Here is a 26733-nt window from a genome sequence, read left to right on the forward strand (position 1 = left end):
TACAATATAACACTACTACTAATAATAAGCATGATAAGGGAAATAACAAGGGGAGAGAATATGAAACTAAAAGAGGAAAGGGAAAAAACAATAAACACAAGTGATGCACAACACAATTGCTCACCACTCGCCAACTGATACCCAGCCTGACTCAAGCAGAGATTGGTCCCTTCTGGGTTAACTCCCCCCAGTTTATATCCTGGGCATGGTGTGCTGTGGTATGGAATACCCCTTTGGCTAGTTTGGGTCAGGTGTCCTGTCTCTGGTCCCTCCCAGCTTCATGTGCCCCTCTTCACTGGCAGAGCATGAGAGACTGAAAAGTCCTTGATCGGCGTAAGCGCTACTGAGCAACAAGTAGCACCGATAAAACATCGGTGTGTTATCAGCATTATTCTCAGACTAAGGCCAAAACACAGCACTGCACCAGCTACTAGGAAGAAAATTATCCCAGCTGAAATCAGGACACCCATTTTGCTGTTGACCAGCCTGTTGTAATCACATTCGGAAAGTACTCGAGCTCATTTAACCACAAGTTGGAGCCTCTTTTTCATTTCAGGCAAATATACATATAGTAAAGTAACAAACTTTCATGAGAAGTATTTTGTCTGGAAAGCTGAGAGGAAAAAAAAGGAGGAGGAAAAGCTAAATCAAGATTACCTTTTCACTGTAACCTTGTCACTATACGTTATCCTTCCTTATACAGCAAAAATGTTCTTGCAGTTGCACAGCTTTGGGGGATACCTTTGCAGATAGCAGCTTTAACTTGATCTGTCTTGATTTATAAGGAGTGATTTTTGTTGGCAGTTTTGAGAACGCCTCAGAATTCCCAAATACCTTCCTTTCCAGCCAGGCCTGCTGAGCCCTGTGGGAGGTACCTTTTGTTTCTTTCAGTTTTCTGTCATACCCGATTACAGGATGCCTGTTTTGTTACTGCTTCTGCCAGTATCTTTTCAAATGTTCTTACAGGTGAAAAGGATATGGTGACATGGAAGTTTAATTTTCTGGGGTTTTTTTATAGGTGGGTTTTGGGCTTTGGCAGACTTTGCAGTAAAACTTTGTGCGTGAGAATTAACTGTGTATACAATCTTACATTAAAAATGAGGAGGTAATTTTCTTTCTGTTAAATGTAATTATCTAGTAACATGGTAAAAAAATCCTCCAAATTATAAAATTGTGACCCTTGAAAAGACTCATAAGAAAATACACTTCAGTCCAGCTGTGGGGTGTTGTCTTGGGGTGGTGGTGTTTAAACTTCACCAGTTTAGCTTTACTTAAATGTTACATGGCTGCTGGCTTTTAATGTAGACCTTAACATAGCTGAATAACATAACTCAGGCATGTTACGACTGCAAATGCATGGTAGGTGCTTCTGTAGCATTAAAACCAAGTGCTGTCTCATAGTATTTTTTCAGAAATATCCGTTATATGAAGGGGTTATAGTCTCTGTGGTTTGTTTTCATTTTGTCATTATAACTTAGTTTTATTCTTCCATGCCTGAGGGTTTATATAGAATTGAGTTAATTGCATCTTTTGATAATGAAAGTAGCTGTCTTCATGTGTCTCATGGTTATTCGTTGCTTCTTCTGGAATAGGAGATCATCGATTTTCCTATTTGTGTTGCTCACTTAGAATTAGCATATTTAAACAGTTTCATTTTTGTCATGGAGAGCGTATGCATAGACATTGACAGAAATTTTGTTCATATGTTACTTCTGAAAACGAAGGGATTCAGTAAGAGATCATTATGAAATAACGGTATTGTCTGTAAACTCAGATAACCTTTCCATCATAATGAGAACAATTGGAATAACTAAACTTAATCATGAAATAAGGGGTGGATATAGGCTCCCTTGGTTTCTTACAAGGAGAGAGAACAGCTGAAGTACCCCTGATATCTGCTTAATCCTATACAGTGCCTATATAAAGTGCTTGAGAAATGTTTAGGTACACTAAAAAGCAGTGTATATAAAACTGGTAACATTTGAAACTAAGGGTTATTTTTGTGCACTGTGCTGTCTTTGCACTGTCTGGTCTTTTTTGTTATGGCCCATATGTGATCAGATAAATACTTTCTAATGTCAGTACGGTATTGATATGAATCGTAGGAGGCACTGAATCTGAAGTGAATTTCAGTTTTCAAACAATAGGAATAAACTAGATCAATATACAAAAGCAAAATTGAGCTTCTTTTGGGGATTCGCACACAGCCTCATAGGTCCCAGTTACATGCAGAGCTCTATAGCATGGCCCTTCCTTTGTCATATGCAGTGGTTACACTGCTGTCTCTCAGCTGGGAAGAGTGGGACTTCAGGGCTTATGCTGAATTCAGAAATCACTGTAGCCTGAAAATGCTGGTTTTGCTTGAGAATTGGAGGCACAGTTAGAATGAGCTAGTTTGCATACTAGTTTCTAGCACCCTAGAGACTGTCCGACCAGAATGCAGCTTTGCAGAAAAGGGCCTGGGGGTCTGGAGGACACTAGTTTGAACATGAGACAGCCTTGGGTCCTTGATGCATAGAAGACCAATGATATGATAGAATCAACTTATTTTGGAAAAGACCTTCCTCCTGCATTAGGAGGTGGGTTGCCAGCAAGTTGAGGGAGGGGATCCTTCCCCTCTGCTCAGCACGGATGAGGCCATGCTGATGGCATATAATGTCTAGTTCTGGGCTCCCAAGTATGAGAGAGACATGGGCATACTGAAAGGGTCCAGCAAAGGGCCAGTGAGAAAGTGAAGGGACTAGAGCATCATTCCTATGGGGAAAGGTTGAGAGAGATGGAACTGTTCAGCCTGAAGCTAAGAAAGCTTAGGGGATCTTATCAACGTGTACAAATACCTGAAGGGAGTTTGTAAAGAAGATAGAGTTAGGCTCCTCCTCAGTGGTGTCCAGTGAGAGAAGCAGAGACAATGGGCACAAAGGTGGCTCCATTTGAACATAAGGAGAAACCTTTTTACTGTGAGTGTGAGCAGTGTTAGAGACATTTAAGAGCCACCTGTACATGATCTTGGGTGACCAGCTTTAGGTTGTTGTGCTTGAGCAGGCAGGTTAGACCAGCTGACATCCAGACGTCATAGAATCATAGAATAGTGAGGGTTGGAAAGGACCTTAAGATCATCTAGTTCCAACCCCCTGCCATGGGCAGGGACACCTTGCCCTAAACCACGTGGTCCAAGGCTCTGTCCAGCCTGGCCTTGAACACCACCAGGGATGGAGCATTCACAACCTCCCTGGGCAACCCATTCCAGTGCTTCACCACCCTCACTGTAAAGAACTTCTTCCTTATATCTAATCTAAACTTCCCCTGTTTAAGTTTGAACCCATTACCCCTTGTCCTCCCACTACAGTCCCTAAGGAAGAGTCCTTCCCCAGCATCCTTATAGACCCCTTTCAGATACTGGAAGGCTGCTATGAGGTCTCCACGTCCCTTCCCTCCTCAAAGATTTGTGATTCCCTTCCAGTATTTTTCCTCATTGATTTGTCTAAAATTGTATTAAAGACTTCTAGTAATAAGCTCAGATATTGATGACTTGCTACTATTGATGACAAGGCAGGTTCTGCTTGAACCTGCTTTTAGGTATGTGTAATACTGTTAGGTGAAAGTGCTGCATTCCTTCTACTTGTAAGTGGGAGAAGATCTGAGGAAACAGTTAAGTGAGATATCTCGTCTCCCTTTATCAGCATCTCTAAATTGCTTACATCTACGATTCATCTTGCAGCAAATTCCAGAGCTGCATTCGCAGTACGCACCACCTGTAGTGGCGGTGGTGGTTGCTCAGCAGAGACCTGGATGACTGCAGTTCCAGTGGCTGCCTTCAGTGCTCTGAAGGATCCAGTGAGGAAATGTACATCATATTGTCCAAATTGTAGATAAATAGAACTTTTTTTCATAAATTTATTTTAGAAACAGCAACAAAATAGAATAAAACATTAAAGGTTATATATACTATATATACTAGGCTTAAATAATTTCCTTTAGTTCACAGTATCACGGAATTGTTAGGGTTGGAAGGGATCTCTGGAGATCATCTAGTCCAACCCTGCTGCAAAGGCAGGGCCACCTAAAGCAGGTTACACAGGAACGTGTCCAGGCAGGTTTTGAATGTCTCCAGAGAGGGAGACTTCACGACCCTTGTAGGCAGCCTGTTCCAGTGCTCTGCCACCCTCAACGTAAAGAAGTTCATCCTCATGTTGAGGTGAAACTTCTTGTGTTATAGTTTATGGCCATTGCTCCTTGTCCTGTCACTGGGCACAACTGAAAAGAGTCTGGCACCATCCTCTTAGCAACTGCCTTTGAAATATTTATAGGCATTTCTGAGATCCCCTCTCAGTCTTCTCTAGACTAAACAGGCCCAGCTCCCACAATCTGTCCTCATAAGAAAGATGCTTCAGACCTCTGATCATCCTTGTGGCCCTTCGCTGTACCCTTTCCAGTAGCTCCCTGTCTTTCTTGTACTGAGGAGCCAGAACTGGACACAGTACTCCAGATGTGGCCTCACCAGGGTTGAATAGAGGGGGAGAATCACCTCCCTTGACCTGCTGGCCACACTCCTCCCAGTGCACACAGGATGCTGTTAGCCCTCTGGACACAAGTATAATGTTGTGGTGTCTCCATAATTACTTCTGAGTTAGGTATAAAAGTGCTTGACACGCATTAATTGCTTATTTGTGGATATTACCACTCCAGATTTACCAATGAAGGTCTTGATGGTCAGAATACACACTATGCAGTTTATCCACAACTGCATCAGGTTCTAACAGAGGCAGGCATGAAAACCCTTTGCTTGTGTTTCTGTCCTTTTCCCTAATCGCCTGGATGACCTTCATCTTTGGTAAGGTACTGTTTCCTCAGGCTGGAGTAAAGACTTCTAAGATCTTGTCAAAAAGTGATTTTGATCTTATGTGCTCCCAAAGCACTAGTCTTTGGTCTTACAGTCTGATGTCAGTGCCGAGTGATACAAAGGGCTGTCAAGTCAACAAACCAACCAGATTTTCGATTTCTTATATAAAGAATAGAGTAGATTATAATCAGCTTGTTGTTCTTAATAGTTCTGGAAGATGAGTGGTTCAAAAAGTACCTGTGTCTAAATAACATAATGTCTTCACAGTGAAGAAAATGTAAAGGTGGTGCTTTCACATGAAGTATTAAAATTAAAGCATCCAGGATATCAAATGATTGCTTGAATTATTGTAGCTGTTATCGGGGAGCAGACTTGAGAGGTGACTGACTTGACTTTTTTACTTATTGTAAACATTACAGCTCACCATAGGTCTTGCTGAAGTGTTTCTGTCTGGATTATTGCAAGAACTCCATTGTTTAAGAAAATGAGGAACAGGCATTTCTTTTCTGAAGAAATAGTCTGTGCACCTCAATGACTACAAGCTTAAGAAGCTTTTTAAAATCAATATATTGGCAAATCTTTTTGTGCATTGTGCTGCAAGGCATTTCCTCCTTGTTAAAAATCAGCATGACTGAACCAGATAAACTTCCTTGATATTACAGCATTTTTCTTTTTATTAACATTTTGCCAGCAGCAAGCAATACATACGTGGAAGGTTAGGGTGTGCTAGGAGGCTCTGCGTAGTTACAAATTTTGTTAGAATTCTTTCTTGGACCTGGAGTCACTCAACTTGTAAAGGAAGAGTCAAGCAACTCTGGAAAGCAACGCTTTCTTTGAAATCTTAAATGGACCTGTTGCACTGATCATGTCATCTTTTGATTGCAAAAGTAGTTTTAATTTCAGAATTCTTAAAAATGTGTAGAAAGAAATACTGGGTAGACAGACATCTTACTTGCTCAGTGATGCTGCAGGAAAGTAGTCTTTTAAGACCTAGGTTTTTAGTGAAGTTTGCTTTTTACAGATTTATTTTTTAAGCAGTAACTATTCTTCTTTTTTATGCTTCTTGCAGTGAAGTTTTCTAGGCACTTGTTTAAATTGAACTAAGTTTTTTAGCACCATCAATTGAGGTAGATAAATAGGAATCAAAGATTCAGATATACCACCTTTTCCATTTTCTGTAAACAGTTTGCCATGAGTTTTCCACAGTCATCTGATACTGGTGCAATTAAGTATTGTTTGTTAGAAGCAGGACTTACTTTTCCGATTGCTTCTGGAAATTACCCAATGAGTTGGTGGTAGAGTCAGAAATACTTGAATTTCAAATTACAGATTAATCACAAGAACATTTTTTCCAACCTTTGCAAATGCAGTTGTGTGTCTAACAGAGGAGACATAATCAGAAACCTAATCTAAAAATTAGCCAGAAGGAACTTGGACAAAATTAACTTGTTACATAGATAAATCTATGGGTTGCCTTTTTGCTTGTCTGTTTGTGAGATAGAGCCTATACACATTTCAGAGAAAAAAGATGATGATAAGTAAACTGAATAACTTGCCTTTTACTTGGTCTAATATGTATCTTCATGTCCCCTGGAGAGGCCAACCTTCCTAAGTAACAGCTATTAAAAAGAAGAGCAAACCCAAGACAAAATGCGATGCTTAAAAAATTCTCTTCAACCTTTAACAGAACAATGTTGGATATGATATCTGTTAAAGATCGCATTACTCAAATGAAGCCCCCAATATAATACAATGGAAATTGAAATACTTTAATATCTGCAAACAAATGTGCATTGCCCTTCACGCCAACTATACATCATACGGGGAAAAAAAACCAACCAGCAAACCCCATCAGCGAGTGTACAGAGTGCCTTATATCTTGTGGGAGATCAGAGAGCTTTCAAGATAAGCGTTTAAGAGTAACTCTGAGTTCACAGCATAGCATGCCAATGGCAAAACATTGAGCCTGGTGCATTCAAAAGTTGGTATCTTGCCCAGCAGCACAAACAGTGATTTAATTCTGACAACATCTTCCACAAAGGAAGAGTAAGGAGAATAAATTATGTACCTGTAGCATTCAAGAGAGGGAGGGTGTACAGAATAGGAAGAGAAGGAAAACAGAATGCAAAGATAGTAAAGGTCATGGATATTTTTTGTTTTTCAGAACATGAGCGTGCATGCAGAATTGATCGGTTTGTGTCTGATCTAGTTTTGCTGTGATTTTTTACAGAAAAATGTCATCTCCTCTGTTGCTGATTGATGTCTCAACCCTGTTAAGATCTTAGTTGTTTCTGCATTACCTCTGTGACTGCTACAGTATCACTTTCTTTTTTATAGCTACATAAGGACGAGTATTTACATAGATATGTTTATTATTCTAGTACTACCTTTTTCTTCTGTGTAGTCTTAAAGAATCTCGGAGTTGTTGTTCACTGTGGCCCAAGTCTACCTCGTCCAGCATCTTGTAGCTGGAAGCTATCAGCACCAGCTTCTGGGAGGCTTAAAAACCTCATGCCGGCTGGTTGGTCAATATGTCTTCATCGGGGCTTTTCCTCCTCCCAAATAGTTTTAGGATTGAAGTATTGAAAGAAATGCAATGACAGCCTTTCAAAATGAGCCTTGTTTCCCATTTCCTTGCCACTTATATGGGTGACCATATAAGTAATAGAACAGTTCAAAACAAGCTCTTGGCCAATCCAGTCCCAGTTGTACTGTATCTATAAAAGGATTAGGGTCCCACCCCATAAGGTGTTTAACAATTAGAGAATTGGATATTTAGAAGTTATGGGTGATTTTGTGTTCCTAGTTTAAAAATTAGCATGTTGTAGACGCTTTTCTAAGGATCCTGTCTTGGAATTCTCAAAATTTGAGGCATAAACAGCTGCCCACCAACCTGTCAAACACAGCTTGAGAAGAATGGGACATAATTTGATGAAAGATGTCTTCTTCCTTGGGCAGATCTAAATTAGTAATCCAGAACTTTACACTGATGAGAGAAGAGAGCCTTTGAGACTAAATTTAGATCCAGGCTTGACCTGCCAGAAGTGCAGGCCTGCTCAGATTTAAACTACTGATTTGGCCCCATGTCCAGTAGGACTGTTGTTTGTTTCTGCTTGTAGAAAGCACTTTTGCCCAAGCAGCAAGAAATACAGCTAATAGTGAGCCAGAATATGCAAAGTTCAGCTGACCAGTGTATTTACTGAACTAACCTAAATACTATGTTCACTTTAAATATATCGATATGTAATAGTTAAAAAAAAAATCTAAAGAATAATCCCCTGCTTTTTTCTCAGTTTCTGTTTCTCTGTTAATTAGTACTCTTTGAGTATTATATGCTCTCAGCTGAATAAAAGATAATGATGATTGAAAGAAAATCTATTTATAGAAAAGAGCTGAACTGCAACGTATATGTTACAAAAATGCTACAGAAGAACTGAGCATAAGCCAAACAACATTTATTCAATGTTTTTAAAAGGAAGAGCTATTGATTTTTTCCCAGATACTGATTGGTAGGGAACATGGGATTTTCTTTGATCACACATTCTACTTGGAGGGCTATAATGTGTATGGAAAATGATGAGGGCAAAGGGGTTGATGATGTCTGTCTATATGCTGGTACAATGTGATGGTAGGTTTCAGTGAAAGCTTGAGTTTGGGAGGACATCATTAATAATGAGGGGCAAAGCTACATGCCTGTTACACAGATCATTTCAAACCCATACTGACTGACCTCATCTATTTTGTGTCTTTTGTATTTGCTGCCTATTTGTAATGGTGTTTTAGAGAATTTAAAGTTATCATTCATATTCCTTTGTGCGCTTGTGTGGAACTGTACAGGACCACAAAGAACTTTAATGAACAAAATAAGCAATATGCAAAAAATCTATTCCTTAATCAAAATGCTTAGGATACTGAAACAATGTCACAATGTCTAATAACATGCACTTGGCAAGTCAGTATTTAAATCTACAGCTTTCCAGGATAGAGAGGCATGGATTTATTGAGGATGCTTCTAACTCCCACTATTAGCAGGTGGTGTGTTTCCACATTGTATGTCTCTGGCTAAACAAGAGTGATGAACACCTGTGGCAGCCCGGAGTTTTTGATTTCCATAAAATGTATAGAAAAGTTTCAGTATCTAATCCTGAAGGAGCATAACGCATCAGATTTCCAGGGCATGGTAATTTTAGATGGTGAAAGTCCCTTTTGAATTTATCCATTCCCTCCCCTTTTCCTCCTGCATTTTTACTTTCCTTGGTACTTTGACTATTTTTAGCTAGTGAAGAGGTGGAGCACGGGCAGGACAATTTGATGCAAAATCAGCTATTTAAACCTCACCAGAGATGCAGACCTTTTAAATGGGCCTGGTCGGATGAACTTGTACTGAGTTTTCAGCACGTACAAATCATACTGTTTTCATATGTAAAGGTATGTGATAAAACCAAACTTGAAGGAGTTTAAGATTAGAGATAAGCCTTTGGAAATTAAGTACAATGTGAAAATTGGCATAATGCATAATGATACAGTCTTGATCATGCCTAATTCTGTGGTTTTGGGTTGTCTTCTTCCCAGGATCTCTGCCTTGTTATGTACAGAAAAATAGAGTTTATCTAAGGAGCACCTTGTGGGTTTTTTTCTCTTCTTTCTTTTTTCATTTTTCTTTCTTCTTTCTTCTTTTTTCTTTCTTTCTTCCCCTGTACTGTTTTCATTGTGTAACCCTGTGCCTTACTATAAACCATCCAGATCAGGATTTGAGGATGAAGTTATTTTCCTCTTCGGCTTTTTTTGCAGGACTCATCGCTACAGTATTTCAGTGCTTCAGATGTTAATTGGTTCTCATAACACCCTACTGAGATGGGGAATTATTATTAACCAGGGAAATGGAGCACAAGGAGATTGAGGTCAGAAGTACTACTCAGTTTGAATGCCAGGCTTGAGACACTTGTGACCCATTTTTTTTGGGTTGGGTTTTTTTTGTTTAGTATTCACGTAAAACTCTTGAATTCCTTTAATTGCAGCTGTAAGTAATTCTGCATTTGGACATATTGAGTCAACAGCTGTAATACAGGCAGCTGTACAGTAAGGAAAACTCAGGTGACCGCTCATGGAGTTCTTTGCATAGGTGATGTGCCTGGTTTTGTGTAAGTGATATTGGGCAGTAGTGGGGAAAGGGTCTGAGTCTTAACACAGCACTGAAATGTTATGCCCCAAGAGATTTTTCTTTCTTAAAACATTCTTCTGGCTCATACCATACTTACCCTCAAGTTCTTGCCACAAAGGAAGCAGGGCTCTACCTACAGGAGTCTCTTCTACTCCCTAACCATAATTCATCACCAGAATGATGACATGACAACAAATAAGTAGAGGTCTTTTTTTGGAGTGTATGTAAGATGTTCTTAGTTAAAAAATAATACCTGATGTACATGGATAAAGACTGCCCTATGTTTCTCAATTTTGAGTGCCTTTGTACCCTTAATTTTCTTTCGTCATTTATTTGATATAAACAGTTTTCTGTTCTTTTTTGTATTTCTGTGTTAGTGTGCCTTCTGGCATTAAACATCCATATTCAGCAGCATCTTAGTAGTCGAAAATGGCAGGAATGTCAAGGAGTTAGTATTCCAATGCAGTTGCTTCACAGTTGCAGAAGTTTAGTTGTTTTAAAAGTGAGATGACTGAAAGTACAGAGCTTGTTCAGTACGATGTCAGCTGTCATATAGTTGACATACGAAGATAATTCTTTTCCTCAGTAGAATATTGTTTTTCTGAGTTGGCAGCACAGAAATGATTATCAGAAGTGAGAAAGATCATTAGAACACTGAATGCTTTGATAGCCATTTCACCTTACCGTTTTTCCATAATAAATTAACTAATCATGACTTTCTGAAGAATAAAAATCCTGTGAAAACCTGAATTAGGATAACTGTAAACTTATCTGCTGTGGTTCTCCTGAGAACAGTGCCATCGACAAACTCAATCTGGAAAAAGGTAGAAACATAACCAATTTTTTAAAATATACTTTAAGAAGTAATTCTGCATGGATCTTCACTCTAGATTCATTTCTTGTTTTTCTTAGATCATGGGTTTATTGTATTTCGGGTGGCTGTTGTCTTTTGAGAAGGAGTTAATTCTCCTATCTTTCAGATAAATTTTATTTTGGGTCCATTTAATTGTTTTTCTCCAGTTTTTCAGAAGCATCTGTTGTTATTAACACTGAATGAAGACTGCTGCAGGCTCCTTTTAACTCAGTAAAAGTTAATTTGCATTTGGGTCTTTACACCTATTTTTTAGCCCTGCCTCAGACATCTACCTTGTCAACTTTTGTGTGTGCAATTATGAGTTGGCCTCTCAGTTAAAGACAGAAGTACAGGGAAGTCAAATACAATCTCCCAGCGTGACAGAAAAGCGATATGTGTGCTGGATGTGGTGGCCTTCCTGTAACTTTCTTTAAAATGCCTGGGTCTTTTCAAATTTGTGCTGAAGAATTAACATAACAGATTTTTATAATGGGTTCTGTAACTGCCCTCTACTAGTAGATCTTAAATGCTGTTTAAGGCATTCACAGTGTAACTAAATTGTCGATCAATCTGGGAGGAAGGCTGCAGTCTCTCTTATTTAGTCTCTCTTGTGTTTGCAAGCCGTGTAAACGAAAATGCTCATTAAAGAAGTCTAATTAGAGAACATCTTATTATTAATTTTTTATTATTATTCTGTGTTTTGTTGCATGTGATTTAGACTGCTGTTAGTTTTGGTTGCCAGTAGATGCATGATGCTTAGATGGCCTGAAAATCATGATGATAACCTAGTGAAAGCACAAAAGTGTGTTTATTTTCTCCAGCAGTATCAGTTAGCATAATAAAAACATCACCTCTCTTTGTAAGTTTTCCTTTTTGTAGTACATAACAATATGCCTGGTATGTTACAAAATACAGATCACATTTTTTTCTAAAAATGTTGTACTAAAGATGTTATTGTCAAGCAAAAGGAAAGCAAGAGATGAGATCACTGAAAATTAAGACATTGTAAATGGATAAATTAGTGGTAGCAAAGATTCAGAGAAGTTGTGAACTTTAGGGAGAGATTTGTGAGAGAAGAAAGAGGAAGACTTCTACGTGCGAGAACTGGAAGATTGTGCCAGATGCAGAGAGGGATGGGGAGAAAAGAAGAAGCCATAGTTTAGCATGGATGGTAGAAACAATCGAAGGAAATGAGAACACAGATGAGAGTAGAAGATAACTAGATTTGATTAAAAAAAAAAAAAAGACCACCACTTTTTTTTCTTACTTATTTGTGATACTCAGTTGGATGCTATTAGAAAACATATTAAAATGATGTTTATGCTCGTTACGACTTTAGCTATTTTGTAGCTGCCATTAAAGCGAATGGAGAAATATAATGATGGGTTTTCATCTCTGGGGTAGCCTGATATAACCCAGGGTAATGTTTTTGTGTATATTGGTTATGGATGGGCCCAAAAGGAAACTGTACTTGGTAATTGCTGTGAACTTCTGGCTAAGCCCCTGCAGGCAGCTGCATTACTGTATGAGAAAAAATTCTTTACAATGATGGTGGTAAAACACTGGCACAGGTTGCCCAGAGAGGTGGTGGATGTGCCATCCCTGGGGACATTCAAGGCCAGGCTGGACGTGGTTCTGGGCAACCTGGTCTGGTTGAAGATGCTCATTGCAGAGGGGTTGGACTAGATGACCTTTGAAGGTCCCTTCCGACCCAAACTGTTCTATGATTCTATGGCATAGGCTCACTGTAGAGGCGTTATGGAATTAGGAAACCACCTAAATTTGGGAGATTTCCTGGTTGCTGGCTCCAGCAGGTGTAAAGAAGCTTTTTTACGGAGAGTCCTGGATTACAAAGTGCACTCTGAGGATTTAAAAGCTTTTCTGTAATAGAGATATTTTATTTTCTAAGTAAAGGTATGCAGTATTGTAAGCAATTGCTTCTTAGTCTATAGTGCTAGATATGTCTAGGGAACATGATATGTCAGTTGCCTAAATGTGGGCATTTGATGTAATTTTAGCTGTCTTTGTATATTCAGATCATCCACATGGAGATTTGCAGACATGATGCAGCATTTACAGCAGACTTGTATCCTTCTGCAGTAGCAGCTGCTTACCAGGCAAGATAATCTTCAGGCTTCTAAAATGGCATCTGACACCAATGTTTAGGCACCTGGACTTATCCTTGGTTGCTAGTCAGTGTAAAAATATGATTGAATTGGAGATGGAATTTCAAATAAAGGGGATTTATCTGAAAGTATAACATTTTCTGGTACTTCCTCTCTTTTTGTTCTTTTGAAGACCACTTAATGGTGAACTTTGAATGTTTCTAAGTAATAGTACTAATTTGTAATTAACACTGTTTTTATGGTAGATTGATATACATTTTAAATTAATGCCTCTGAGCTTGCAAGAGAGAGACAGTCTAATTTTTATTTTTTTTTACTCCCTGAGATACAGTAAGCATATGTTCTATGGTAAAAATGCACCTACAATTAGATAACTAGTAATTTCCTATGAGTTTTAAAATTGAACTGTAAGCCTGAAGGACAGAAAACATGCCATGTTGCTCTTGTTAAACTGTCAAATTATTACTGCATATGAGATTAGAGGATTTTCAGTTTCTTCTCAAAGCATTTTTGGAGGATGAGTCAGTAAAGCAGTTATCTAATTTATCCACGTTGACTGCACGTTGAATTTTATATTCTGCTATGTTTGATTACACTGTTACTGGGCTAATGCATTGGGATTTTTCTTTCTTTTCTTACAGGATTCTGCTCAAGAGAGTGTCATTACACGAGATATTCATCGTACATTTCCAGCACATGATTATTTCAAAGACACAGAGGGAGACGGTCAGGAATCTCTATACAAAATCTGTAAGGTACAGTCAGTACTCTGAATTTTAAAGTGTGTTCCATATTTTGCTATGACTGTATTTTGCCCTGCTAACCATGTTCTGATCTAAGTCACTAATCAATACTATTTTAAAGCTTTATTTAGATTGCATGTGGAGAGTGTAGTGTCTCTGCAGTACTGGATAACCTGAAGTATTTTTTATAACCTTGCATTTTCTATCTCCTAAGACGCATATGAGAAAAGTTAGGCTCAAGCTAGGTTAGCTAAAGGGCAATTTGATAGCAGAGGTCTGCTTCAGTATAAGCATGATGCAGTAAAACTTTTTTTGCTTTGATGGTAGAGAGGTTTGCAAAGGAAGAGAAAACCTCAGAGCAAGCTCTGCTGTGATGTAGTTGCTGTGATTAAGCAAGAATGTCTAAATAAATTATCTAGAGAACAAGCCAACTGACCATTCAACAAGCAATATGCGTGCATAGATTTTCACTCACAGCTCTCAGATCACCTCTGATTAAAGAAAACTCTATTTTTTTTCCAATTTGCACATGGGGAAGTTGAGGTAATAAATGAAAAGATTGGTCCAGCTTGTACAGACTTTTGTTGCTTAGGAGAGATGCAGAAGGTAGAATATTGCAACGAAATAGGTTGTTCTCTGGCTGTCAGTTGCAGATTTTATTGTGTTTCTTGCAGTCAGTTTTCATTTTACATTTATTTCTATGTGTAGAATAAATGATTGCTTTAAACAAAGCCATTTCAACTTCCCTTCCTTTTTCTTGTTACTCTGTTTCCACCTCCAGTTGATTAATAGACATAAGTGTTGGAGTTGTCATAACAAGTAGAAAAGAGTGTCCTGCCTATGGAGTATAATGATACTTACTCCTGTTCTCTAGATAAATTATGTGATAATATGAACTCCTATTAAAACAGTAATTTGGATGACTTAAATGTATCTACATGGGTTACATATACTGTAGGTCATTGTCATGAGTAATTCACATTAGGAAAACAAAAGTAAAAATAAAGGAGCATAGAGAACTTTGAACCAATTATATTCATTTCTCACTAATCTTGGAGGGTTCTAGAGGGCTACAAGAAAACAGTTCCTGTGCCAATCTTTGAAAAGAATAACTAGGACGATGCAGGTAATTGTGGGCTTGCAGTTTGAGATCAGTTAAATGAAAAATGATGGAATAGCACTCAACTTATATCAAGTATTAAATGTGAGAAGCATGTTACAATGAATGCCTATGAGTTTACTGAAAATAGATCTTAAAGCTAATGCAAAAGAATAAAATAAAGTACAGGTTTCATTGGTGAAGGTATTTTTATCAAAATTCTGTATAGCACATAGTTTGCCATGCAAAAAATGTATAAATGCTGGACAAGTCTGGGCATGAACAAGATACGCATTAAAGAATTAACTGGCTAGCTATCAGTTTACTAAACATCAGCACTGAAGAAATTTATCTCAAACAAGGTGTCATGAAGATCACTTGTTCATTTGATGTACTCTGCTTAGTCACCTAGGAAAAAACAGAAAAATAATTTCTGATAAAGATGTCTTGATGACACAGAGAAAAAGGGAATGGTAAATAATGAGATATTAAAGGATGTATAGATAGATGAATCTTGTGTAGGAATAAAATGACTTGAGTAACTCAGTGTTTTACAGCTGCTTCAGCTGCTTTTGATTACTGTGTCCAGAATTAAAGACAACTACTTCTACACTGGAAAGAGTCTGTAGAGCATGGTGAAAGGATTTGGGCACATACTTTGGAAAGAAAAACTCTTTTTCATGTATCTGTCTATTTTTTCTAACAAAGAGGAGAAAAAGGAATGAATCTGAACTAGAAGCAACTTCAAGGAAGTATCTGTCTAGCAGGCAGTTTCAGAGAGACAGAGATCTCAGACCTTCCTGGGTTTTCTGTAGTCAAAGTGAAGAATTCTGCTCGTCTTCCAAAGCTTGGGAGCCTTCCCTGCTCTCAGGGCCTCTACGGCTCTTGCAGAGAAAGTTGCTGCAGATATTGTCCTTTTTTCTTGAAGGATCTTGAAGCTTGAGAACATTGCATCCCAACAAAGAGGAAGTCAGGCAAAAACACTAGGAGGCCTGTGTGGATGAACAGGGAGCTCCTGGACAAGCTTGAACACACAAAGGAAGCCTGCAGAGGGTGTAAGCAAGACAGGTAGCCTGGGTGGATTACAGAGTAATTGTCAGAGCAGCCAGGGATCAGTTTAGGATTTTTTTTTATGTGCTCATTGGTTCAAAGAAGGATTTGGGAAGCACATCTTCCTGTTAGAACAGCCATATCCAATCTTCAACATTGAATTATTCATAAGTTTACTGATTTTATTCTTGACAGCTTCTACCTACTTGCCAATATTGGGATCAGGCGCAACTGCTATGTAAATTTATAGGCAGAAGCTTTTCCTTCATCCTTGCACTGTTTTCTTAAATGGCTATGGCTCTGTTCTGCAGATGACCTGTCTGTGGCTGGGTCTGCCTGGACCTTGATTTATGGTTGGTGTGGTGAGTTTTAGAGAAATATTGTTAAAAGCTAAGTAATTTGCTTATAAACTCGTCATTCTATTGGGAAGGAAAATAATCTCTGTTGAAAGTAATATTGTGGCTTCTGTATATTACTAGAACAACTTTCAACAGAGCTGCTGTGCACTCGTCCTTCTTCTAATATGAAAGCAAGATATTTGAAGAATGGGATTATTGAATAAGGCTAGAAAAGGCCTGTCCTCAAGTGGGAGGGTAAAAAGCTGAAGAGCATTTTCTTCATTCCCCACTGAAATGAGAGATGATCTGAGCTGTCACATAAAAAGGAAAACCATTAAAAGCTCGCTGCCCCATTTTACCAGGTCTGTCAGTTTTAGTTTCATCTCTTAATCTCTTCTTCAGAACAGTAGGAAATCAGAAAGATGGAAAATTTTTCAATTGCAGAACGTTTATGTGACAAGGTATCTAAAAATAATGTTAAGGCTGACCATGGTGATAAGAAATGAAAAGAGTTCTAGATTATAGATTGGAGATTTCATTTGAGGACATCACATAAGCTAGATTTGCAGAGAGAAAGCATCTTTGGGAAAATAGTTCTGTTCCTTGCAAACTTTCTGTTTAAATACTATACAAGTTATTGCTCTTTTTAAAGAGCTCATTCGCAGCGTTACAGTGTGTAACAGAATAGTACTCTCGACTTACTTCCATGCATACATGTGTAGTTAACAGCTCGATGCTCCAGGGAATCAAAGCACTTGGCAGAATTAGTCCTCTCAACTATTTGGAGTGTATGCAGTGCAGAATTTAACATGAGATGTGTTTTGTCTAATTTTGTGATAAAAGTAACTCCTATTCGACAACCACCCACTGTGACTTTAATAGGAGAAAGGGAGTATGGTTGAGTGAAATCAATCGGGTTAGCTAGGTCAGTGTTCTTACTGGGCAAACTGGAAAAATAGTCACAATGCTTCCCTCTTTTTCCAAAAATAGCTGAATTACTTTTCAGAGTTGATGTTAGTATTTTCCAGTGTGCAAAGGCATTGTGGAAGGATATGAGTCATTTGTATCATGACATATTTGTTACTAAATACTTACCTTCTTGATTGATCAAATTTGTAGTTTTTTCCTAATCCCAGTCATACTTTCCTGAAGGTTTTATGTACAGGATCAGTGTGATAGCTGGTTTACTGTGAAAAGAAACACCATATTTTAGTCATCGTTCCAATGTGTGGCTGTTTGTTGGTACCCACATTAGCAGAAGGAAAAATAAACTGTTTTTCTAGCAAAGCTAATACTGAACGGGCTCCAATATGTTATTGTTGTGGGGTTTGGGGTTTTTTTTCTGCTTTCTTTGCTGTATATGCTGAATGTGAAAATGTCTTTGAATCCCTTTTCTGTGACCAGTGGCTTCTATACCATGATAAGGTGCCAGTGATGGATTATTCTTTGGCTCATCCTTCAGCATGGCAGAACTGCTGCTTAGTGCTGTCCTGTTTGTCTAACTTTCCTTCTTTTTCTTACATTTTCATTTCAATTTCATTGCAGCATCTTTTTTCAGATGATCACCTCTTCTCAGCATGCACGAGTTCTTCCATATTTTTCAATCCTTAGTATCTCCTCAGATTTACAAATGGGAAGTTTCCGTATTTGTTGAAGTTGGTTTAATTATTTGTCAGAAAGCAGATCTCTTTCTTTCCTACAGGAGTCTATTTGCCAATTTTAGAGTAAACATAGGAGCACAAATGGAATCAGTTAAGAATTATTTTTCATTTATTTTAAGCTTATTTTCTTTCTCCTACATTGAAGAGTAATTTTAGTAAATATTATTGTCTTGCTTCATGCAAAGGATTTTTAATGTTATCTTGCCTTCCTCCATTTACATATTAATAAGGTTCCTTCTTTGTGCATCTGTGTTCAGTAAGGAAGCAATAGTACTGTTCTTGCATATGGTGTTTCTGCTGAGACTTTACTAGTGAAAAGGTCAGGATTGTGAATCTTGAATGCTGGCAAGAGAGTAAAGGCTTTAGTATGTTCGGTGGCCTTCCTGAATAAATGTGAAGATTTCTTCATTCTCTCGGCCCTTATAGCTCTGGAGGAGGCATATTGTATGACATACACGTGCCTCTCTCTGATACTCAATTATGAGTAATTTCTAAAAATAGAATTTTCAGTGAACACAGAAATTCCTTGTATAATATGATAGATCCTAGATGCTGCAGTCTTAGGAATATTATTACTAACAGGCTGTTAGCCTTATAATAAATTGAATTACAGAATTTTAAGTTATACAATCACTAAAATTATTCAGCAACCAAGTGTGTCATAAAATACCTTGTTTAGTGAGAAGTCTGCATCAAAGTATGAATGTTTTCTTGAGACGGTCTGTTTTTCAGACACCGTGTAAGTCTTTTAACTCTAGTAAAATGGACTTCTGCACAGAGGTATGCCTGTAACAAACACAGTAGATTCCCAAGATCATATCTATCATTTTGGTAGTGACATAAAAATAAGTAATGAGAGCAAATCAGGCTTGTAATTCTCCACCCAAAAAAACTTGCATTCAATTCCTGTTACATGTTCCTTTTTCCTGGGACACAGATGCTAGATATCTCCTATGGCTGTTAACAAGTATTGTGCCAGTGTGTCTGTTGCAAAGAAGTGAGCGTTTCCTGTGCCAGGAAACATTATTACTGACAAGAGAGATACTGTTATTGCAGATGAGAGATGGAGATCTGTAGAGCCTCTGCTCTTCCCTCTGCATTGCTGCAAAGTGTATATGGGGGAATGAAAGCTCTGGAAGTGTAAGACCTTTGTATGAGGCAGACACTACAGAAATATTTTTCATGAGTTCTCTTTGGTTTCTGATGTAATGTTTAGTTTCTAAGGTCATTGAGTTACTATGGTAGAGGAAAATGGACAATGTGATTGTAAGCTTTTATTTGCTAGTTAGTGTTTTGCATTTCGTTGTTTTAAGTACATTAGAATTTTCGTAAGTATAAGCAATCATTTTCATGCTTAGGAGGATGTAAAATCATGAAGGAGATTTCATTCTAGAATTCCAGATGTTTTCTCTTCCTTTTTTAAAACTGCTGGGACTCATACACAGTAGTTGCAGAAATCAAAAATCTGAGGTTTTAAATTCAAATGAGCAAACTTTCCATTTGTCTTTTAGTTGCTACTTGGAATTTTTCTGTCTACAGAAGATTCTGATCTTGGAGATTTTCCTCCATTAATTATTTTAGAGAAGAATTTCTGTCCATCTCTGGATTCTTCACGCACTTTCCCAACAAGCAGTTCTCTATCATCGACTTATTTGAAGAGACTCATTATTATTCACTTTCTAACAATGTTGTACAAATAAGTACGTAGTAGTTCTTCTCTTCAGAAGACAGATAACTATTAAAAAGATGTTTTATTCTGTGAGATGTTCACTTAGTTAAAATGAATGAAATCAGGCTTCAAGTCAGAATCTTCATTAAGTCCCGTTTATGAGACAGAGAATATTTAAAATCTCAATTAACTAGAGAATTGTGATTGAAAATTCCCCAAGAGCTTAAGAAAATAATAACTTAAAAGACTGCAACATTGTCACAGGTTGTCATGAGGAAAATTCCATTTTCTTGCAATTACAAAGTTACAGTGACTGCAGTGGAAATACGGGATTTGGGATTTTGTCTTCTCTTTTTTTTTTTTTTTATTTCATGTGGAAAGACAAAGTTAATGTTCCCCAGTGCCTTCAAAGGATGAATGTTAAATAATTAATCTTAGATCTTTTGTTAATAATATATTATGGTGGTATCTGTAGGCAGCATGCTTAGTTTTGAGGCTATTTTGGTTAATTACATCATATTTCAGAAATATCAAGTCCCATAGGTTACTTAAAACTAAAAAAGTATAATTAGAAATGTAATATGCATAGAGCCTCCAAAATTTCTTTGCTTTGAGCAAATACAATGAAATAATGTAGATTTTAGAGACTTCATTAAAAAATAAATCTTTAGTTGCCAGGATTACAATGCTTTCACTTAACAATAGAATCTTTCTGTTTGATCTAATTCTCATGAAGAACTGAAGTATCTGAGTATCTGATAACAGCTGCTTGTGAAGATCAGATTTTGGAGAAGGACCTAGTAGAAAATAATTTCGAAGAGCAAGCAAATCAAGCAGTTATTTTTTTTTTTTTTTCATGGTTTTTGATTGCTTCAAAGATTTGTTAACGATGACATCCTTTTACTGAACATTTTTCTCTTGATATATCCTATGTATATCTGTGTCCCCTAATCAATTTGTATATTATTTAAAAAAAAAAAAAAATTATCAAGTACTTACTGATTTGTAGTTCTGTGGATCGCCTCTTTTTACAAATATTTTCAGTTATTCATCGTCTGATTTAATCAGTCAATTAATGGTTTACCTGTTTAGTTCCACAAGCCTCCCCCTCCTTTTAGGGTGAACACTGTCTGTTCTTAATACATTTTTAGTATTTTTGTTACTTTTAATTTATCATCGCTTCTGATACCCAGAGATCTTTCAACACATCCCTTCTTAAAAATGGTTCCAGCAGGATGACAACCCCTGTGATTCTTCTGTAATAAAACAGACACAAGGAAAGTTCATGTGGATCTTCTGCTATAGTTTAAATACAACTTTTCTACCTTGATCATATATTTTCCTTGTAGAGGCTTTGCCTTCCTGCTCTGGATGTGTTTGAAACAGATTTATTACTAGGTTTAATGTGTTTAGGAAGTTGATTATGGGAACGGTTCTTGGTCTTCCTTCATATTTTTATATTTAATATGCAGAGTGAGGATTTTCTTGCACCCTCATAATTTTCCCTCTTTTGCCATTGTTTCGACATCTTTCACAATCTCAAAAGGAGTATCATCTTATTTCTGATAACTTTCTGTAATTTTTAATATATGTCAGCTTTGGAGGCAGTTTGTTTGTTCCAGTGTGTTGGTTTCTCAATAGTTATTTTAAAACTTGTTTGGGTTAATTTATTGCAGTTTTCAGCAAATTGTTAGTTACTGTGCTAATAATGCTTCTCATGTCTTGATAATTTACTATAAATTTTTCAGCCTGGATTTTTTTTTTTTTAATGTGAAGTAAAAGTGTCGTTATATAGCATGAAGAAATCACGCTATATCTGTTTCTAAGCAGACCTCTCCTTTCAAAAGCCGAAATAATACATCTTTCAGGAATGCTATAGGCATAAAATACTAGGCATCCATAAAGTGGTAGATTTTGGGAACAAGTAGATAAAGACTCATGATGATGATGATTAACCAGTGGATGGTTCTAATTAGCCATATGCAATATTAATTTAAATGTTGAAAGTATTTTCTGTTAATTCAGTGCTTAGTAGCTAAAGAGTAATTTTAAATTAACTTTTCCCAGGAGAGCGTCCGTTTTTGGGTTTTTTTTCAATTCAAAGTTTTGTATCTGCTAATGTACATTTCTGGAGTTGCTTTTTAATTTTTTTTTTGTAGCTAGAGCTGGTTTAAACTAGTAAGTAGATTGTAATCATAGAATCATAGGCTGGTTTGTGTTGTAAGGGGCCTTAAAGATCACCTAGTTCCAACCCCCTTCCCACAGGCAGAGACACCTTCCACTATACCAGGTTGCTCAAAACCCTGTCCAGTCTGGTCTTAAACACTGCCAGGGATTGGGCAGCCACAGCTTCTCTGGGCAACCTGTTCCAGTGCCTCACCACGCTCACAGTGAAGAATTTTTTCCCAATATCTAATCTAATTCTACCCTCTTTCAGCTTAAAGCCATTCCTCCTTATCCTGTCACTACATGCTCTTGTAGAAAGTCCCACTCCAGCTTTCTTGTAGGCCCCATTTAGGTACTTAGAAGACTGTTATAAGGTCTCCCCAGATCCTTCTCTTCTCCAGAATGAACAGCTCCAACTCTCTCAGCCTGTCCCCACAGGAGATGTGCTCCAACTTTCTGATCATCTTCATGGCCCTCCTCTGCATGCGCTCCAACAGGTCCATATCCTTCTTACACTGAGGGCCCCAGAGCTGAACCAAGCTGTAATGGTTCATACAAATTTTTATTATTTTTTTTAACAATAACTTATGGGACTAGTCTTCTTGTATTTCCTTGATTACTGAAACTGAGCAATGGACTCGGATTATTTTCAGTCAGATTCTCACTAATCCCGTCTGAAATACTTCAAAAGAATGGTGAAGAGTATAGAAAAATGGCAAAGACCTGTAAGCCATAGTTCAGTTTTTCACAAAGCTACAAATGTATTAGGACATGTATGGATGAGTTGTTTGAAAATAACTTTCAAGGAATACTTAGATTATATTCTTTACAGAAATCTTATCTTTGGGAGTCATTACAGAATTCTATATGAATATTGTTGGGGTTTTTTCACATCAAATTAAAACAAAAAGGTGGTTTAAGTACTTCAGAAATGTTCTGGCCTCCATTTCAACATTTCTGGCAGAAATTATTTGCAAGTATGTTAATTCTGTTGGCTGGAAAGGAGTTGCATCTCTTTTAGAGTCACAATTCTTCTTACCTTTTGAAGAGGCAGCTTAGCCACTTTTGTAATATCGTATGATAGCCCCAGGTGGGTTTGGCTCCCCAGCATACCTGACATTGTTTATTCACGGTCGCTCTGTGATTTCTTTCAGTGAATTTGCAATCTTGATTTTATTCAAGACTTAAAAGAAGAATATAAGCATGATGTTCCAGTTCTTATCTGTAAACAGTCTTGAAGGTGCTGTGAGGGCAAAGTGGATTTTCTGATTCCTGTGGCTTGTTCTTCGCTGTAACTCTGCCCATGTCCTTTTGTTATCCCTGGCTGTAATCCTAGTCCATTGCTTATTCTCTCAGGATGTCTCTCTCTCCGATGTCAGTCCTGCTGCTTATACTTACTCAAGTTTCCTCAAATTCTTAACATCCTCTGACATCTCATTCAAAACAGTATTTGTCTTCATGTCTCACAAAAGTAAGGGGGAAGGAAAGGTTGGTTATTTTAGGTTTGGTTTTTTGGGTTTTTTTAAGAATAAAAAATATTATGTCAGTCATACCATAGGAAAATGAGTCTTGTTCATTCTTCATCATAACAAGGACATGGAAAAACAATTTCTGTTGAAATTTTCAGGCTAGAGTAGTTCTTGGTAGTTATCTAACAACCTCAGGTCCTATACTTCCATGATGTCAGAACTTGTTTTTCCAAAACCAAACAGGCACTCTCCCCACAACACAAGCTAACCTGGTTTTTAGTTCATACTTCTTATATCATTAAAGCTGTATCATTACTCAACTCAGCAGAATTATCCTTGATTTAGGTGAAGGGAAATCACATCCAACTCCTTTCATGCTGTTAAAAATATCAACATATTTACATATATGGTAGCTATGGAAGATTGAGGGTGACCTATAAGCGTTTCCTTAAACTCCCTGAAAGCTGAAGCAAGAATGGTTACAGTTTCACTCCCTTTATTATTTTAGCCTACATAGTATTACATATTCTAAATAGTTCATTAATTATAACACATTTTGATAATGCCTGTGTGCATTTTAAATATATGTTGACTTCTATTTTTTCTAGGCATACTCTGTCTATGATGAAGACATTGGCTATTGCCAGGGACAGTCCTTCCTTGCAGCTGTGCTTCTACTTCATGTGAGTTAATTGCAAAATGAAAGCTTTGATATTTGAAACCAAAGGAGCTTTGAAATCAGTAGTACTGAAACATGCTATTTGACAGATATTTACTGTTGTTTATTTGTGTGTATTCATTTTCCTCTTGTAGCTTTTTGGCAAGTAATGACTAGTGGCTTCTATCTTGATGAATGTAGATTTCCTTTATCTAGGATAAATCCATTAAATTGTCAAGTACTTCTGTGTCAAAACCTGAAACTGATGTGTTACATATTAATATTTTAATTTAGTTGTCACATAGGTGAACTCCCTTTGTGTTTATGGGGAATTTAACTTTAGGAGATATTTTCAGCGTAGCTAACCAGAGCAAGCAGTCTCATTAATTTTCAGTGACAGCTTTCTTGTAGGCACATTTTATAATACCTTTTGAATGAAAGCTGAGTTTTAACCTTAATATTTTAGCCTGTAACCAAAACCTGTACGAACTTTAATCTGTTGCTTGCTATATATACATGTGCGTGTATGTATAGAGATAGATAAACACACAATTTTTATATTTGCAAGATGCTTTAGGTTTGTTGTAACAGTGGAAAGGCAGCAGATTCAAGTAGTGTGTATATCATAAAGAATATATGAAAAAACAACCCAAACCACCACCACCAACTCTTACTCAGGCTCTTACCTGCTTTTTCTGTCAGGCTTTAATTAATAAATTATTATTCGTGGTTCAAATAAATTTCAGATTATGATTTTGAGCCAGCTGTTGGTGGTGTTTGTGTTACACATACACTTCCTAAGGCATTGAGAACTCAAATTCAGATTAATTTAAATTGTAATTCTTAGTGAGATGTATGACTGCTTGAAGACTTAAGGAGCATGATACACAGTGACAGTGTTACAGAGAAGCTTTAGATTCTTTAAGGATAAACCTGAATTAGTCCCATTATTACAATTCCAGATATGCTGCAAATTAGTTTATCAGTTATTTTGCAATTAACTTTTTACCCAAAGAAACATTTTTAAGTTTCACTGGAAGAATAAGCCATTTTCAATACCAGAGTTGTTTAGAAGTGAGTGGGTGTCACATTCTTAACATTTGACTAATACTTCAGCTACTCTCAGTTGTGTTCTGTCATTACTATAGAGAATCACCTCTGTTTCTAGTGTTTCTGGAGTTAGAAAAGATTGCCCTGTACACAGGGAATACTACACGACAATTACACTCCTTTTAATATGCCCTTTATAACATTTGCTTTCATAATAGGATATTAAACTGAAATAATCAGAGAAAGGGGGGAAGGGAAGCAGTCTCAATGAGCACATGTAAGTTGGGAGCTTCCCAGGATGTCCTCAAACTCTTGTTTTTCTCAAATTCTCCAACCAGTCTGTATGCTGTGAATGCTTGCAAAACTCTCTAACTCTTCTATCTTTGCATGGCTGTCTAGACCCCTTCCTTTCCCCTTTTTTTCTGGAACAGTATATCCTTTCTCTTCAGAGTAGTTATCTTTCAGGGATGGTTGGGTAGCCCGAACCTCCATCCTGGATTTTTGTGATTTTGCTGCTTTGATGAAATTCCAATCCAAGGTCAGCAGGTAACTTCTAATCACAGGGGGACAGTGTTGCCAACTCTAATAATTTTTCTCTAAGTCTTACAGTATTTGACTTTTTTTTTTCTCCTTGTTGTCTGCTTTTTGGAGTCATTGCAAAAAGTCAACCTGATCTAGGTTTAGATGTCCCTAGGCATGGCAAGAGTGCTGGACTAGGTGACCTTTGAAGGTCTCTTCCTTCCAACCCGAACTATTCTATGATTGCAATGTGAAAAGCTAAAATTTTATTAAAAAAAAAAGGTAAATTTCTGGCTTTTGTGATTCCAAAGAAAAGATAATAAGAGACAAATGTCTAAATGTTACAAATCAGAACAGAAATGCCCAAAATAGTGTGTTTTGCTTAAATAAAATAAGAAATTAAAACCTGAGTTACGATTTTGAATTCTTGTGGTTGGTAATATTGGAGAACCTCAACCACTGAGAGTGAGGACTCAGTGGCCTCTGCCTCTAAATGATTTTAGCGTAGTACTAACCTCTATTCCCACTCCCTTTCCTTGTCTTGGGGGAGGAATGATTATCAATGCACGTGTGTCTGATTGAGCATGCAAAGTAGGTGTGCTTTTGCATGAGCAACTGTCATTTTATTAGAAATAGTAGTTATTTTGCGAAAAAACCTGAAATTTGCATTCATCTTACTATTAGTGTAGATTCAAGCTTTTTGGTCAGGATAAAACCATTTCTTCTTTTTACCTTGTCTGCAGCTTTTATCTGTTGTCAGTGGGGAACATTCCATACAGCTAAAATTGTGATAAAGAGCTTTGAGATTCCTAAGCGCTTGTCCTAGGCAAATCTAGTCTGGATGGGTAGCTAGCAGCTGATCTGGCAGTTCTTTATGCTAACTAGTTACTTTCATTTATGATGTCTGAAAGCGAAAATGAAAGTGTCTGCCTTGGAGACAGGTCATAATCATAGGCTGAACGTAATAGATGAAACCCTGGAGGTAAATATCAAGAGACTAAAATTCTCTTTGAAGAAAATACTGAGCTTTTATCTATTGCTGATATTAGATAAGGAGTTGGCAAGAGGCTGAATGAGTGAATATACTAAAAGGTCAAGAGTTGTCATTCTTTATACTCAATAATTTTTTTCTTTTGTTACAATCCGGTGCCTGCAAAAGAAAGGTTGTTTTTAATGTGATTGAAAACCTGATCTGGGGTCTGCAGTGAATCTGCATGTGCCCTATTATTTTTTTACCTGAAGGCATGGGGGAAGTGGGAGGGATATTTTAACAATGGAGATTTCATGACACAAGGCTTCCCTCAAATTCAGTGGTCAGTAGGCTCAAGCCA

General features: G+C 37.3%; 1 protein-coding gene across 3 annotated transcripts in view; it reads left to right on the plus strand.

The window, feature by feature from the left end:
• RABGAP1L (RAB GTPase activating protein 1 like) overlaps positions 1–26733 on the plus strand; it is a 252449-nt gene that overhangs the window by 129727 nt on the left and 95989 nt on the right. For all 3 annotated transcript variants that reach the window (XM_030493475.1, XM_030493474.1, XM_030493476.1), the window contains 2 exons: positions 13622–13735; positions 23784–23858. In XM_030493475.1, the coding sequence (XP_030349335.1) occupies positions 13622–13735; positions 23784–23858 (189 nt within the window). The remainder of the gene's footprint in view (positions 1–13621; positions 13736–23783; positions 23859–26733) is intronic.

Source organism: Strigops habroptila, chromosome 8, assembly GCF_004027225.2.
Source record: "Strigops habroptila isolate Jane chromosome 8, bStrHab1.2.pri, whole genome shotgun sequence".
In the NCBI taxonomy this organism is placed as follows: domain Eukaryota; kingdom Metazoa; phylum Chordata; class Aves; order Psittaciformes; family Psittacidae; genus Strigops; species Strigops habroptila.